Source organism: Mobula birostris, chromosome 8 (genome assembly GCF_030028105.1).
Source record: "Mobula birostris isolate sMobBir1 chromosome 8, sMobBir1.hap1, whole genome shotgun sequence".
In the NCBI taxonomy this organism is placed as follows: Eukaryota; Metazoa; Chordata; class Chondrichthyes; order Myliobatiformes; family Myliobatidae; genus Mobula; species Mobula birostris.
This window is the reverse complement of record NC_092377.1, coordinates 59,257,260-59,273,944: the sequence shown is the minus strand read 5'-3', so window position 1 is coordinate 59,273,944 and position 16,685 is coordinate 59,257,260. Positions and strand designations below refer to the sequence as shown.

Below are 16,685 nucleotides of genomic sequence, written 5' to 3'. Positions count from 1 at the left end.
TGGGGCAATGGGGACAGGAAAGTACTGAATGACTATGACATCCTTGGAATGAAATCTGAGGAGGACTCCTATTCTAAAGAGGGAAAGGGATCAAAGTAAGCAAGTTTCCAAGGATCAGAGGCATTAATCTTGGTCCACAAAAGGGAGACAAAGGATAAAATTTATGAGTTATAGGGTTATACAGCATGGCAACAGGCCATCTGATGCAAGTTATCCATGCCAACCCAGATATCTTTGAGCTTATTGCATATTTTTTCATTTATTCAATATCTTCTTAAACCATTTCTATCCATGCACCTGTATAAATGCGTTTCAAAGATTTTGATTATACCTGCCTCTACCACTTCCTCTAGCAGCTCAGTCCCTATAGTCACCACCTTTTGTGTGGAAAGTTACCTCTCAGGTCTGCTTTAAGTCTTTCCCCTCTACTTTTACTATTCTACCCTGAGAAAAAGTCTCTGACCTTATTTACATGCCTCATGATTTTATAAACCTCCACAAGGTCATCTGTAGCCTCCTACTCTCACAATCTGTCTAGTCTGTCCTTGTATCTCAACCCAGAAACAGCCTCATGAATATTTTCTGCACCTTTTCCAGCTCATAACCATGAAACTGGTGGACTGTTTGTAAATACACATTCAATTGACTAATGTCCTTTAGGATTTGGAATGGATATTTTAAAACAGCTTGCATACGTAATCAATAATGCCCCAATCTGGTCTGACTTTTATGCAACTTCAGAGCCACCAAAAGTTGCTGATGCTTCCCATCTGCTCAGTTCAGGGACAACTGGGGATAAATGATAAATAATAAATGCTGGCCTCACCAATCATGTCCACATCCTGAGTATCAACAAATAAAAAAATAAACATCCACCAGATGTCTAATGATGGCCTGAACTATCATGAGCAATGGGCCTTGTTTACGTGATGCCAGCAAGCTGCTTGCTGCAGATGGACACAGTGCTTCAGCCAATTACATTCTCATGCAAATCAGTGATATAGATGACGAACAAAACACCAGGGAAAGTCCTCCATGCCATTCCTAACTTATGCCTTGCAGATGTAAGAAAAAAATTGGAGTGTTAAGAGGTAGTTGCCCATTCCCCAACCCTTTCTTATCATATTATTTATGTGAGTGGTCTTCTTGAGTTTCTAGTCAAAAGTGACCCTGAGGATGTTGATGTTCGAGACTTGATAATGATAGTGGCATTGGCTTTCAAGAGTAGATGGCTAGACAGTCATTATCTTGCACTGTTCATGATACTTGCTATTTATCAGTCCATGTGTGAACGTTATTGAGGTCTTAATACATGCAGACATGGACTGCTTTTTTTTTTTAAAAAAACCAAGGAGTGGTAACTGGATTGAACATAGTACAATCATTAGCAAACTTCCGAAGTAAGGTCACTGGTCAAGCACCTGAAGATTTTCCATGTGTTGCCATTAAACTTAAGTTTTACCAGGGCTTCTTGATGCTTCACTGCCTGTTATCAAAAGCAGGCCCTCATAGCTCATCTCTGGAGTTCAGTCCGTTTTTGGACCAAAGCTATGATGAAGTCTGGAGTGAAGTAATACTGGAAAATACCAAAGTAAGCTACTGTAGCTAGGTTGAAGTATTGTTTGAAAGTATTTTTGCAACTCTTTCCATCATCTTGCTGATGATCGCGAGTTGACTGCTTAGGCAGTCAAAAGCTTGACTGTGAATAGGACATACCAGGGCAATTACCTGCACTGCTGGGTAAATGTCAATGTAGCAACTTTACTGCAACAGCTTTAAAAAATGTGATTTACTGAGAGAGGGAGATTAACTCTGTTTCGATGTTTTGATGTACCTGTGACAAATAGAGTAAAATGTGCCGCTTGTATCAACAATCAGTATGGTCTGAGGATGTGCTGGGGTCAGCCACAAATGTCATCATGCTTACAGCACCAACATTGCACACCCACGACGTACCAACCCTAACCAGTATGTCTTTAGAACGTGGCAAGAAACCAGAGCACCCAGTGGAAACCTATGTGGTCATGGGGAGAACATACAAGCTCCTTACCACAGTGGAGGAATTGAACCCGGATCACCAGCACTGCAAAGAGTTGTGCTAACTGCAATAGTACTGTGCCACATCTTGGTTAAAGTCACAGGAGTTCTGGAATGTAGATCTTCAGTTCTCCAGCTAGCTGAATTTCATTTTTTTGTGAGGCTACTTAGTGTACTTTACTGCAGCTGCATTTGGTCCACAGGCCAAATTTAAGGACCTACAGTCACATATAGTCTACACAGGACTACAATGGTGAATTTTCTCCTCTGAAGGATATGTGTAAATTGATGGTTCTTTACAACAATATCATTAGTTCCATGGTAATAATGACTAATACTAAATTATTAAGCAAATTTTCCACAGTTGCGATGGTAGGAGTTCAAGTCTGGCCCCTGGACTATTACGGCAGACCTTTGGTTTACTTGTTGTTGCACCACCATTAACATCCCAAATCATACAGCATAAATCAAATAGAACAACTGAACTTGAACTGTTTCATGTCAGGTTAGCAGTAAGACTCATTATTCATCAAATATATAATTCTTCCTGCTGTGCAAAGTCAGATTTCACAGATTCCATGCAGTACAATTGCAAAGCAATCCATATTCTTCAGTTATCCCATTGAGTTATTTTACATTTCAGAAGCTTCAGCATTTTATTTGCACTCAGTGGCACCAGATATCTAAAAGTAGACTGATGAAAGAAGTGGAACAGTAATGTGAGCTGAATGCACTGAATTTATTGGCTATCACATGACATTAACAGTTGAAATGCACTCTTCTGTCACAACCTCTGAATTCATAGCTCTGACAAAATGCTGACCTTGGCCAGGAATTACATTTATCACTCAGAATCTGGCAGCAAATACAGAACAGAATATAAAAATGCAGACAACAATCATTTCGCATGTTAAGGTTAAGAGATACTCAGTGGCAAATGTTCAAAATTTCTCATTCAAGGGTAAAGTTTTTGTACAAAGTATTCTCAGGTGATATGATGCTTTAGATCTAGTGGTATGTCAGTGAGTTCAGAAGCATTAATTTATATTCATATAGCACTGCATTATATTGTCGAGAAATCCTTGCATGAAAAATAACACATTTGTTATTTTGGACTTGTAGTTACTGTCATTTGAAGGGAAATAAGCTTATAGTTCATTAATTAACCAGTCTATTAAACGTATTTCCATTAAACATAGTTTGAACTTTCTCCCAGTAAATTGCTGCACATTAATACAGCTTCCTGAAATCACCTCATGCCCCCAACTAGGTTACTCAAACCACATAACTGTATTTTCTCTTGAGCACAAGAGCAATGTCTGCTCATGCAGACTTCAAAGGCCAGCAGATACTGCTTGAAAGTGCATGATGTTGTGGGGACAAGCTAAAATATGTAGGCCTTAACCTGTGCTCCTAACAGTTCTAGTTATGCTGAATTAGTGTTATAAAAAAATATAAAAGGTGCATTCATTCTACTACATGAATGCCAATGTGGTGAAGATGGAAATTGGACAAAGCTTTAATTCTGCTGACCTTTCATCAGTAACTAAATAGTTACGAATTTATTCTGAGCTAGAGATTCCCTCTCACTGTAAGTATTGTTGCAAAAAATTTACCTCACTTATACCTGGTGCAAAATCCTTGCCATGAATCTACATAAACATGAAAGCCACAATTAAAATATACTGTAATTCCAATGTTCACTAATAGATTTTGAGCAGCTAAATGTTTGACCATTCAGGTTTTAAAAGTGATATTGCTGGTATTACTGAATCATCATGGTAAGTCAGAATTGAAAAGAGATAACTCTGATTAGATCTCTGCTCACTGGTCATTTTTCATGCCCTAGGATACACTTTTGTACAATATGTTTTATTACTATGGTGAAATTAATGCTGATGAACTGAAAATTCATACACCCTTGATTTAAAATCCCAACAGATTAATGATTAGGGCAAAGAGAGATTTCTTGAACTGTCAATGAATGAGAGCTTTAAATTTGAGTTTGCAAATACTTCACTGCTTGGTATTAACCTGAAGCCAGTTTAAATTTATTTATTTATTTTCTCCCAGATATTTTGCAGAAAGTATTATTGTTACAACTAAAACTTTGCATTTGAACATTTCAGGAGACGAGGGTGTTACCTACCTGGCAAAGTAGAATTCCAAGACAATTGTATCACAAGGTTACGAGTGGAATTAGGCCATTCAGTCCATTGAATTGGCTCTGCCATTCCATCATGTCTAATTTATTAATCCTCTCAATGCCATTCTCCCGCTTTTTCCTCATAACATTTGACATCCTGACTAATTAAGAATATATCTATTTCTGCTTCAAATATACCCAATGGTTTGGCCTCCACAACCACCTGTGGCAAAGAATTCCACAGATTCACCACCAACTGGCTACAAAATTCCTCATCTATTCTAAAGGGATGTCCTTCTATTCTGAAGCTGAGCGCTCTGGTCCTAGGCTCCCCCGTTACAGGAAACAAGCTCTCTACATACACTGTCTAGGCTTTTCAATATTCGATAAGTTTCTCATTCTCCTAAACTTCAGCAAGTACAGACCAAGAGCCATCAAGTACTCTTCATACATTAACCCTTCCTTTCCTGGGATCACTCTCACAAATCTCTTCTGAAAACACTCCAATGCTAAAACATCCTCTCTTCGAAAAGGGGCCAAGAACTGCTCACAATACTCCAAGTGCTGACTGACCAATGCCTTATAAGGCCTGAGCATTACATCCTTGATTTTATATCCTAGTCTTCTCAAAATGAATGCTAACATTGCATTTGCCTTCCTTACCACTGACTCAACCTGCAAGCTAAGCTTTAAGGAATCCTGCTCAAGGATGCCCAAGTCCCTTTGCTCCTCTGATTTCTGAATTTGCCGCCAGTTTAGAAAGTAGTCAATGCCTTTATTCCTTCTACCAAAGTGCAATGTATGCTTCCCTACAATATGTTCCATCTGCTAATTACTTGCTCATTCTCCAATTCTACCCAAGTCCTTCTGCAGACTCCCTGCTTCCTCAATACTAACAGGCCCTCCCACCTACCTTTGTATCATCCACAAATATGGTCACAAAGCTATCAATTCCATCATCCAGATCCTCGATATAAAATGAAAAGAAACAATTCCAGTACTGACCCCTGCCTAACACCACTGGTCACGGGCAGCCAACCATTAAAGGTCCCCTTTCTGCTCACTCCTTGCCTCCTGCCAGTCAGCTAATCTTCCCTTGTCAGCCACTGTTGCCTCATATTCCCTTTGTATCTATCCTGCATCATCCAAGTTGCTCTCAGATAATCCAGCCATTGCTAGTCTGCGGTCACTGATAATCAGATTTATTATCGTCTTGAAATGTGTTAACTTAGCAGTAGATGGTCAATGAAATACATGATAATATAGTAAAGGAATAAATAAATCAATTACTATACATATGTATATGAATAAATTAAAAATAGTGCAAAAACAGAAAAATATACAGGTATATTTAAAAAGTGAGGTAGACACCATGGGTTCAATATCCATTTAGGAATCATATGGCAGAGGGGAGGAAGCTGTTCCTGAATCATTGAGTGTGTGACTTCAGGCTTCTGTAACTCCTTCCTGAAGGTAACAATGAGAAGAAGGCATGCCCTGGGTGATGGGGGTCCTTAATAATGGGCATCTCCTTCCTGAGGCACCGCTCCTTGAAGATGTCGTTTGTACTACAGAGGCTTGTGCCCAAAATGGAGTTTACTCATTTTATTACTCTCTGTAGCTTCTTTCAGTCCTGTGCAGTCCTGCCCCCCCCATACCAGACAGTGACACAGCTTGTCAGAACACTCTCTGCAGTACATCTATAGAAGTTTGAGTGTTTTAGTTGACAAACCAAATCTCTACAAACTCCAAATGAGATATAGCCACTGTCTTGCCTTCTTTATAGCTGCACATGTCGGGACCAGGTTAGATCCTCAGGGATCTTGACACCCAGGAAGCTGCAATTGCTCCACTTAAGACCATAAGATATAGGAGCAAAGTAGGCCATTCGGCCCATTGAGTCTGCTCTGCCATTCAATCATGGGCTGATCCAATTCTTCTAGTCATCGCCACTCCCCTGCTTTCTCCCCATACCTTCTGATGCCCTAATTCTGATCCCTCAATGAGGATTCTTTTGTGTTCCTCGTCTTACTCTCCTGAAGGCCCCTTCCAATCAATTGGCCAGCTCTTCTCTCATGCCTCTGTTGTTCCCTTTGCTCCACTGTAATACTGATACATCTGATTTTTGCTTCTCCCTCTCAAATTGCAGGGTGAATTCTACCATATTATGATCACTGCCTTCTACTGTTTCCTTTACCTTAAGCTCAACCACAAGCTACTCTAAAATCCATCTCCTAGGCATTCTACAAAATCCTTCTCTTCAAATCAAGAACGCTCACCAACATCTCTACTTTCTGAGAAGGTTGAAGAGCTATGCAAATCTATACTCATATTATTCTACTGATGCACAGTAGACAGCATCCTAACATGCTACATCACCACATGGTACGGAAACTGCACTGTGGTGGACAAGAAGGCTCTATAATGGGTAATCAAAACTGCCCAACACATCACTGGCATCAGCCTAACCCTATTAAGGGCACATATACAGAAAGGTGCCGGGAAAAGACCAGCAATATCATGAAGGTTCCCACCCACACTGCTCATGGACTGTTTGTCCTACTCTCATTGGGGGAAGATCATGTATCATTCGTGCCAGGACCAACAGGCTCAAAAACAGTTACTTTCCCCAACTAGTAAGGCTGCTCAACATCTCCGCCCACTAACCCACTCTTCCACAACCCCAATCACCACCACTTTATTATTTGCTATCAGAGTGACCTTATGTACTGCCACCCCTATTCACACTTGATGGACGTACAAGTTACCTTATGCATTTATATTTATTGTCTTTCTTATCATTATGTTCTGGATCTATCTTTTTTGGTGCTGCATCAGATCTCAAGTAACAATTATTTCATTCTCCTTTACACTTGTGTACTCAAAATGAAATTAAACAATCTTGATCTTTATCTTGGGATCCAGCACCAACCTGATTTTCTAATCTATCTTCATATTGAAATCCCTCATGACTATTGAAACATTGCCCTTTTTACATATCTTTACATTGCAGTTTGTACCCTACATCTTGGGCTACTGTTCAGCGGCCTGCATGCAACTCCCATCAGTCTTTTTACCCCTTCAGTTTCTTACCTCTAACACAAGAATTCTACATCTTCCAATCCAGCCAGTAACAGAGTTTGGCAGTAACAAAGAAGTCAATTCTTCTGCTTAGGCTGATGTGGATGTGGTGTTCAAAGCGAGTATCAAATAATCTACCTAAAGTCATGACTTAGAGTGAGAACAAAATTTGGTCAACTTACATATTGATGACATCTGGTGGAATTTTCTGAAGATATTAATCCTTTTGCTTACCTGACTCACATCTCCTGACAATTTGATTTCTAGTGTTCATTACCAATTACAAGCAAAGTAACCTGAATAGTTTCTCTCCACCAGTATCAAGAAAGCATATTATGTGGTGTTTATCTCATTGTTGAATTGTTAAATTTCCTACATCACAACAGTAAATTTCAAAAATGGTTGCTGAATGCTACAAACTGAAAAACACCTATTTTTCTTTAATTGCTCAGGTTCTAAAGTGACTTTATGCATCATTGGGAAAGTACAGGTGAGCTCAGTTATACCCTATACACTTCCTGCTCAGCCTGAGGGTTTTAACAAACTGCATAAATAGGATTCAGGAATTCATTACAGCTAATTGTATGAGCACCTAATGTAAAGATCATGAAGAACATTCCTCTAAATGCTCCAACAAAACAGTTAAACCACAAACTTTTTCCAAGATGGTATTAAGCACTGAATTTTGATAGTTTTGATGAATGTTCCTAAATTATGCAGAAGTTAAAAATACCACCATTTTCACATGCTTTTCCCAATTGCTAAGAAGTGCTAAAATCATGTCACTTTTCAGCAGAATGAACAATGAAATGACATACCTGGGGTAACATCCGGTTTTCTTCCTCAAGCTGTTTCACTCTGGTCTCCAGCTGTTTGACATAGGTAAGTGCCGGCTCTGAAACAAAGTAAACATTCACGTTTCATTAATCCAGAGCAGCACTCAGTATGCAGCCATTTCTTTTCAGCATCGTCTTTAAAAAAAAACTAAATTCCAAGATCATACACATTAATAAGCATCTGTTCACAGCCAAGCAATCTGGCATTGCTGGAGTTCAGATCAGTTTTTAAATCTGTTTAAATTATTAGAAATAATGCCTGTAATTTATATTATGGTAATTCCAAAGTTCAGGAACAACGTAGAACTGTTAATTTTTTTTTATTGTTCTATTGCAGTTCTCAAGCCATGTACTACACCTCTAACTCCATTAAGTGTGACCATCTGTACCAACATTTTATGGAGCCAATGGCTGTACGGTGAAGGGAGCTTGTGGTATATATATCAAATCACCCAGAGAGGAGTGAAAATTATATATTTTTTATGCATGCTGTAGGTGCCATAGAGGTTTGCGCAATGCTATACAGCCAGGGGGTGTCGGAGTTCAGAGTTCAGTTTGGGTGTCCTCTGATACATCCTGCCCGTCGCTGTAAGGAGTCTCTGTACATCCTCCCAGTGGAATGCGTGGGTTTTCCCTGGGTGCTCCAGTTCCCTCCCACAGTTCGAAGAGGTACCAAGTAGGTTAACTGGTTATTGCAAATGTAGATTACGGTTACTCAGTGTTGTCGGAGCAGTGTGGCTCAAAGAGCAGGAAGGGCTTACTCTGTGCTGCATCTCTAAGTAAAAATCCATGTTGCTCTTTAAACACACATGCTATGAGAAGGCAGTGGGTGGTCAGCAGCATGCATGTTGATTATTCACAAAACTGAAATTCAAAAGATAGCAAAAACTAAAGCACCAAAGGAGCCCGCTTAGTGCTCAGGGACTTTACAAAGGACAAAGGCTGTTGAATTAGAAACCATTAGAAGAGCACTTCAATTGTTCAACCAAACAAAAGTGCTGTAACAATCAAAACTCCACTAAATATGAAGAATAGTTTGTTCACATATGGTATTTTAAGTTCAAGATGCAGTTAGACTAAACGAACAGCGATGTGGTGAGTTTAGAAATTTGTACTTTCACATCTAAAATGTAACCCTGTTATAAATATGTAATTCCACATTAAGTGTCATACCTCTTGAAATGAAACTCCATTCTAAATGTAACCCCATTGCAAAGACAGGAAACGTGTTTTAGCACAACTGAAAAATATTAGTGAATTCCCATGAGTGAACAGCACTGCATTGAATCCACAAATCCTGTGTTTTCATGGGAGGTGTGGATGGGAAGAGATGGAAAGAGATGTGAAAGATTCCCAAGCCCAAACCCAATGAAAGATCAAAGGGGAAGCTAAACTTTTAGTTAATATAGCCAGAAGGGTTTACTTAAAAACATTAAGATCCTTTAGCTACTCGGTCACTGCTGGGAAGAATGTCATCAGTCACCAGATAACATTGGCAAATGGACAACTGATTCAGAAGCTGAATTGGAGCAAGGTGACCAGGTCAACTACCAGAAATGATATCTTATTGCAATTGCAGACAAGTAGATCATGAAATGGTCATGAGAATGGAATATTCAACTTGCAGCTGCAAGAGAATAAGGATTTATTTCTGCTCTTTCCTTTCCAGTCCTGATGCAAGATGTCTAGACTTCCAGCACTTACAGAATTTTTATGGATTGGACTTGCTATGTCAGCTGTTATTTTAAGGGTATCATGATACCTCAACCTCACGTAAAGATACTTCACCATAGAATGAAGAACTCCAGACTGTTGTCTTTAAATTCCTGAACTGGATTTTCAGAATATACAGTAATTCAATCCTGGCCCATCATAATTGCACTGGGGAGGAAGAACAATACCAGCTCCATTATGTTTAAAGAAAATAAGCAACAATGTCAAATTAAAAATCCATTCATGCAAATTCAAAACAGGGTTTTCAAATCCCTTTTTAGCTTTGTTTCTCCTTTCCCTATAATCATTTCCTCCTCTAAAAACCCTCCAACTGTAACTTTCTCCATCCCTGTTCCATTTACAGACAACCCTTGAGCCATTATGTCCTAAACGCTAGAATTCTTCCTTTAAATTTTCTACATTACCTTTCTTTTTCGAGATACTCCTTAAACAACATTCTGGCAGAAACATGCCACAATTTCTCCATTGGCATTGTACTAATTTCATTGATAATGCTCATGTAAGATATCTCAGAAAGTTATAGGTGTCACAAATTCTTTACTAACACCTGAGCAAAGTTGCATTCATTCTCCAACTCTTTGGCCAACAAAGAAAGAGCATTTTTTTTTCCGCACTGTTAATTGTATCACAACACTCAATTGAAAACTGTATTTGCTGTCGTTGATTTTTGGATGAGTTATTTTTCAGGACTGTGCACAGTTTAACTAGATACAATACAGCAGGACAGAATAATGAGTACGATTAAGGCAAATCAAGCAGAATATTTGGTAGTTCTTGATCTGAGGATTTGACCATCCCTTTGCCTCCACAGACCCTGCTTGACCTGATATGTTCTTCCAGCAGTTTGTTCCTCACTCCAGATTCCAGCATCTGTTGTCGCTAGTATAGCTATTTATGATTATAATATTACGGCTTGCTTCCTTTATTTATTTCATAGTAACACAATTCAAAATAATATTTTGTTTATTGCAGGAAAATTGGTACAAGGGGTAGCAGTGCAATGGAATTCAGTATAAATTACTGGAGAACATCATTTAATTTGTAAATGTGAAGCAAGCTGGTAAATTGGAAATGTGGCCCATTCAGCTTCAAACCAATTGCAGTACATCAGGTAAAGTCAAAACAACCTTGCAGAAGTTTAGGAGTTGAATCATGCTTAGGAGAACAATGGACTATCAGCCACTCTCATTCAACCATTGATCCCTGAAACGGCAGCACTTTCCATCCAGCACATTAGGTTTACACCAGAGTTTGCTGATGCACGAACAGAAACTCCCATTTATCAGCACTGTGGAATGAAATGCAGATAGCTAAATGACATTTTTTTCTTCAGCATATTAAGAACAATTAACCTTTTGAGAAATTATTTATGTCAACTTGCTTAGTATTTAGATGACTCTGACCACCAGATGTATGCCACAACTCTATAAGGCCTGTGAATGAAACCATTTCACAGAGCTGCAGATTCAGATAAAGACTTGAGTAACAAGTTTGCTGAGCAAATCTCTCATAATTTAACTCAATACCCATCTCGTCTTGCCAGACATATATTGGTGTGTGTGGTCCCAGCCTAGAAAAAGGAAATGCGATCAGTGATTCCTGGCAGCCTAGGTATAGGACATACAGTATATATTCTGTATTCATTCACATCTACTGCCACTCAGTGCCCTGAGCCAAAATGTTTCAACTTTCAGCTGGTAAATGGAGGAAAAGTAATTTGAAAACAACCTACTTTATCTAATACTAAAACACTGCTTCAAAGCTAAGTACTTGTATCCTCTAGCACCATCCTCCCACTTCTTTGCACTTCAAATATTCCAGTGCCTTATTTCTGAAACGACATTTACAGAGAGTATCCTGTGCTGATCTCGTAAAGCTGGTCAAATGCTTTAAATTTCAGCATAATGAACAGTCAACTTGTTATAGCTAAGGTAATAAATGAAATCATGTCTGATCATTATAAAAGTGAAAAAGGCAACAACAGGAGATTGAAATTGTGAGCTCCAACATTCTTATGAGCTTCCCAATGGAAATCACAATGTTAAGAGGGAGAACATCGAGTCCATGTCAACCTTCAGAGCAATCCCACCAGTCCCATTGCCCTAACTCTTCCTTGTAACCTATACTCTCACATATATTCATTCACTCATTGAGATACAGCTCGAAACAGGCCTTTTTGGCCCTTCGAGCCACACCTTACAGCAATTCCAATTTAATCTGAGCCTTATCACGGGACAATTTAAAAATGACCAATTAACCAACCCACTGGCACGTCCTTGGACTGTGGAGGAAGCCGAAGCACCCGGAGGAAACCAACATGGTCACAGAAAATCAAGTCTTTGCAGTATTGAGGAACCATAGCACCAGGAGGAAACCCATGTGGTCAAAGTGAAAATGTCCTTCTTCACACAAACAGCTGCCAAGATTGCTGTAGCAGTAGCATTAACTGCTACACCATTGTGCTGCAAAGTCTAGTTAAACCATACTATAAGTAATTTGTGGAACCAAAAATACCCAATAAATACTTAACATTTTTATATAGCAATCTCTGTTCTAATATTAATAAATTTAAATAGGTATAGAAGACTTTGGTTACAGCTAAAAAGTAATCCCTTTGTTTTGTAGTAGCATGCCCACAAAGAATGATAAAGTTTTCTGTTCTTTAGAAAAGGGAGGGAAAGAGTTCCTGGTGGCCAGCTATTATAATTCCACTCCCTACTCCCATGCCGACATGTCAGTCCATGGCCTCCTCCACTGCCATGAGGCTACTCCTATGTTGGAGGAGCAACATGTCATATTTTGTCTGGGTAGCCTCCAACCTGACTGGATGAACATCAATTACTCTAACTTGCTATAATTTCTTCCCACTACTGCCTTCTCTCTTCTTCCATTCCCCATTCTGGCTCTCATCTTAACCCTTCTCTTCTCCTTACCCGCCTATCACTTCCCCTTTGGTGCCCCTTCTCCTCTGTTTTCCTCCATAGTCCACTCCCCTCTCCTATCAGATTCCTTATTCAGCCCTTTAGCTTTTCTCTCTATCACCTCCCAGCTTCTTACATCAACCCCCCTCCCGCACTTACCCATCTTCCTCCTCACCTGGCTTTACCCATCTGCCAGCTTGTACTCCTTCCTTTCCCTTCCCCCAGCTTCTTTTTCTGGCTTATTCTCAATAACTTTCCAGTCCTGAAGGGTCTTGGCCTGAAACATCAACTGTTTAATCCTCTCCATGGATGCTGCCTCACCTGTTGAGTTCCTCCAGCATTTTGTGTTATCTCATTATGCACACGAGAAATAATCTGCAAAATATTTTCATTGCTAAGTCATGAAGATTTCTTGACCACATAACAAATAACAGGAAGAAGATTTCTGTTAAATTGTGGGATTTTGAATCTGCCTCTATGTAACATTTGATCAATTATTCTCCGTTGCTAAAAAGACCAAGGTAACGTCCCTGAACGACTGGCATCCTGTCACACTCACCTCAATAATAAGCAAATGCTTTGAGAGGCTGGTCAAGGACTACATCCGCAGCTTGCTACCACCCACATTGAACTCCCTACAATTCGCCTACCGACATAACTAATCGACAGACGATGCAATAGCCACAGCTCTACACACCATCCTTATACATTTGGAGAAGAAGGATGCATATGTGAGAATGCTGTTCTTGGACTACAGTTCAGCATTTAACACCATAATTCCCTCCAGGCTCAACAAGAAAATCAGAGACTTTGGCCTTCACCCTGCTATAAGATTTTAAGACCATAAGATATAGGAGCAGAGGTGGGCCATTTGGCCCATCAAGTCTGCTCCACCATTCAATCATGGACTGATCCAATTCTTCCAGTCATCCCCACTCCCCTGCCTTCTCCCCATACCCTTTGATGCCCTGGCTAATCAAGAATCTATCTATCTCTGCCTTAAATGCACCCAATGACTTGGCCTCCACCGCCACTCGTGGCAACAAATTCCACAGATTTACCACCCTCTGACTAAAATAATTTCTCCGCATCTGTGTTCTAAATGGACGTCCTTCAATCCTGAAGTCGTGCCCTCTTATCTGAGACTCCTCTACCATGGGAAATAACTTTGCCGTATCTAATCTGTTCAGGCCTTATAACATTCAGAATGTTTCTATGAGATCCCCCCCCCCCCCATTCTCCTGAACTCCAGGGAATACAACCCAAGAGCTGCCAGACGTTCCTCATACAGTAACCCTTTCATTCCTGGAATCATTCTTGTGAATCTTCTCTGAACTCTCTCCAATGTCAGTATACCCTTTCTAAAATAAGGAGCCCAAACTGCACACAATACTCTAAGTGTGGTCTCACGAGTGCCTTAGAGTTTCAACATCGCATCCCTGTTCTTATATTCTATACCTCTAGAAATGAATGCCAACATTGCATTCACCTTCTTCACTACAAACTCAACCTGGAGGTTAACCTTTAGGGTATCCTGCACAAGGGCTCCCAAGTCCCTTTGCATCTCTGTGTTTTGAATTCTCTCCCCATCTAAATAGTAATCTGCCCATTTATTACTTCCAAAGTGCATGGCCATACACTTTCCAACATTATATTTCATTTGCCACTTCCTTACCCATTCCCCTAAACCATCTAAGTCTCTCTGCAGGCTCTCTGTTTCCTCAACACTACTGCTCCTCCACCTATATTTGTATACATTGTAAAAAGCAGCAGTCCCAACACCAACACCTGTGGAACTCCACTGGTAACCAGCAGCCAACCAGAATAGGACCCCTTTATTCCCACTCTGTTTTCTGCCAATCTAGTAACTTTCCTGTAATTCCATGGGTTCTTATCTTGCTAAGCAGCCTCATGTGCGGCGCCTTGTCAAAAGGTCTTCTGAAAATCCAAGTATACCACATCTACTACATCTCCTTTGTCTATCCTGCTTGTAATTTCCTCAAAAAATTGCAGTAGGTTAGTCAGGCAGGATTTTCCTTTCAGGAAACCATGCAGGCTTTGGTCTAGCTTGTCATGTGCCTCCAGGTGTTTCGTAATCTCATCCCTAACAATCAATTCCAACAACTTCCCAACCACTGATGGCAGGCTAACAGGTCCATAGTTTCCTTTCTGCTGCCTCCCACCCTTCTTAAATAGTGGAGTAACATTTTCAATTTTCCAGTCATCCAGTATAAGGCCAGAATCTATCAATTCTTGAAAGATCATTGTTATTGCCTCCGCAATCTCTCCAGCTACTTCCTTCAGAACCCAAGGGTGCATTCCATCAGGTCCAGGAGATTTATCCACCCTCAGACCATCAAGCTTCCTGAGCACCTTCTCAGTCATAATTTTCACTGCACATACTTCACTTCCCTGACACTCTTGAATGTCTGGTATACTGCAGATGTCTTCCACTGCCTTGTGAAGCTGGATCCTGGACTTCTTGTCAGATCCCCAGCAGGTGGCAAGAGTGGGCTCCCTCACCTCTGCCCCTCAAAGGTGCTCCTCAGGGCTGTGTACTAAGCCGCCTCCTTTTCTCTCTCTATCCCCATGGCTGTGTCACCATCCACAGCTCCAACAGCTAATTAAATTTGCTGATGACAGTATATTGATTGGTCTAATCTCAAATAATGAGGCAGCCTACGGAGAGGAAGTCATCACCCTGACACAATGGAAAACAACCTCTCTGACAATGTCACAAAAACCAAGGAGCTGATTGTGGACTACAGAAGGAATGGAGTCAGGCCAACCCCTATTGACATCAATGGATCTGGAGTTAAGAGGGTGAACAGCTTTAAATTCCTCAGCATAGACATTACCAAGGATTTCACGTGATCTGTACATACTGGCTGTGTGGTGAAAAAGGCACAACAGCGCCTCTTTCACCTCAGACAGTTGAGGAGTTTTGGTATGGGCCCCAAAATTCTAAGAATTTTCTATTGGGGCACAATTGAGAGCATCCTGACTGGCTGCAGCACTGGTTGGTATGGGAACTATACTTACTTCAATCGCAGGACTCTGCAGAGAGTGGTGCGGACAGCCCAGCCCATCTGTAGATCTGAACTTCCCACTATTTAGGACATTTATAAAGACAGGTGTGTAAAAAAGGGTCCAAAGGATCATTGGGGACCCAAGTCACCCCAACCACAAACTGTTCCAGCTGCTACCATCTGGGAAGCAGTACCGCAGCATAAAAGCCAGGACCAATAGTCTCCAGGACAGCTTCTTCCACCAGTCCATCAGACTGCTTAATTCATGCTGACGCAACTGTATTTCTATGTTATATTGACTATCCTGTGGTACATATTAATAATTACTATAAATTGCGCATTTAAATGGAGACATAACGTAAAGATTTTTATTCCTCATGTACATGACAGATGTAAGTAATAAAGTCAATTCAATTCAATTGCTGTCAGCCCTTAGAAAGTCCATATGACTGGCACCTACAGTACTTTATTTCCTCCATCAGCCTTCTCTATTACTTACAAGAGTAAAGTATAGTCAAATGTAATTTGCTTTAAATAAATCTTTGATTTGTTAGATTAAAAGTGTCCAAGACATAATTAATTGTGAGCTGGATCATTATCTGAAGGTTTTCTAATAATATTTGGCTTCTTTATAGATTATCTGACTTCCCAGTCTAGCACCATTCCCATATCTAAAGGCAAGTGGAAATTTGCAATCAGAGCCATGATAATATTCATCTTTCAGTAATCTAGAAATTACCCATTTGAATCAGTGTTTTTCCTACCTGAGCTCTACTGGGTTTTTAAGCAAACTTAATCTATTTAAAATTATACAATGCTGCCATGCCTTCTTTACTGCAGCTGCTTCATTGAAAATAAATGCAAACAGTTAACTCTTGAAATGTCTTCAGACTTGGGAAAG

The 16,685-nt window shown here is 40.1% G+C and overlaps 1 protein-coding gene across 1 annotated transcript in view; it reads right to left on the bottom strand.

The window, feature by feature from the left end:
* The window catches only part of ccdc85a (coiled-coil domain containing 85A), a 513,251-nt gene that overhangs the window by 243,526 nt on the left and 253,040 nt on the right, over positions 1 to 16,685 (bottom strand). The window contains exon 2 of the mRNA XM_072267068.1: positions 8,083 to 8,159. Within this exon, the coding sequence (XP_072123169.1) occupies positions 8,083 to 8,159 (77 nt within the window). The remainder of the gene's footprint in view (positions 1 to 8,082; positions 8,160 to 16,685) is intronic.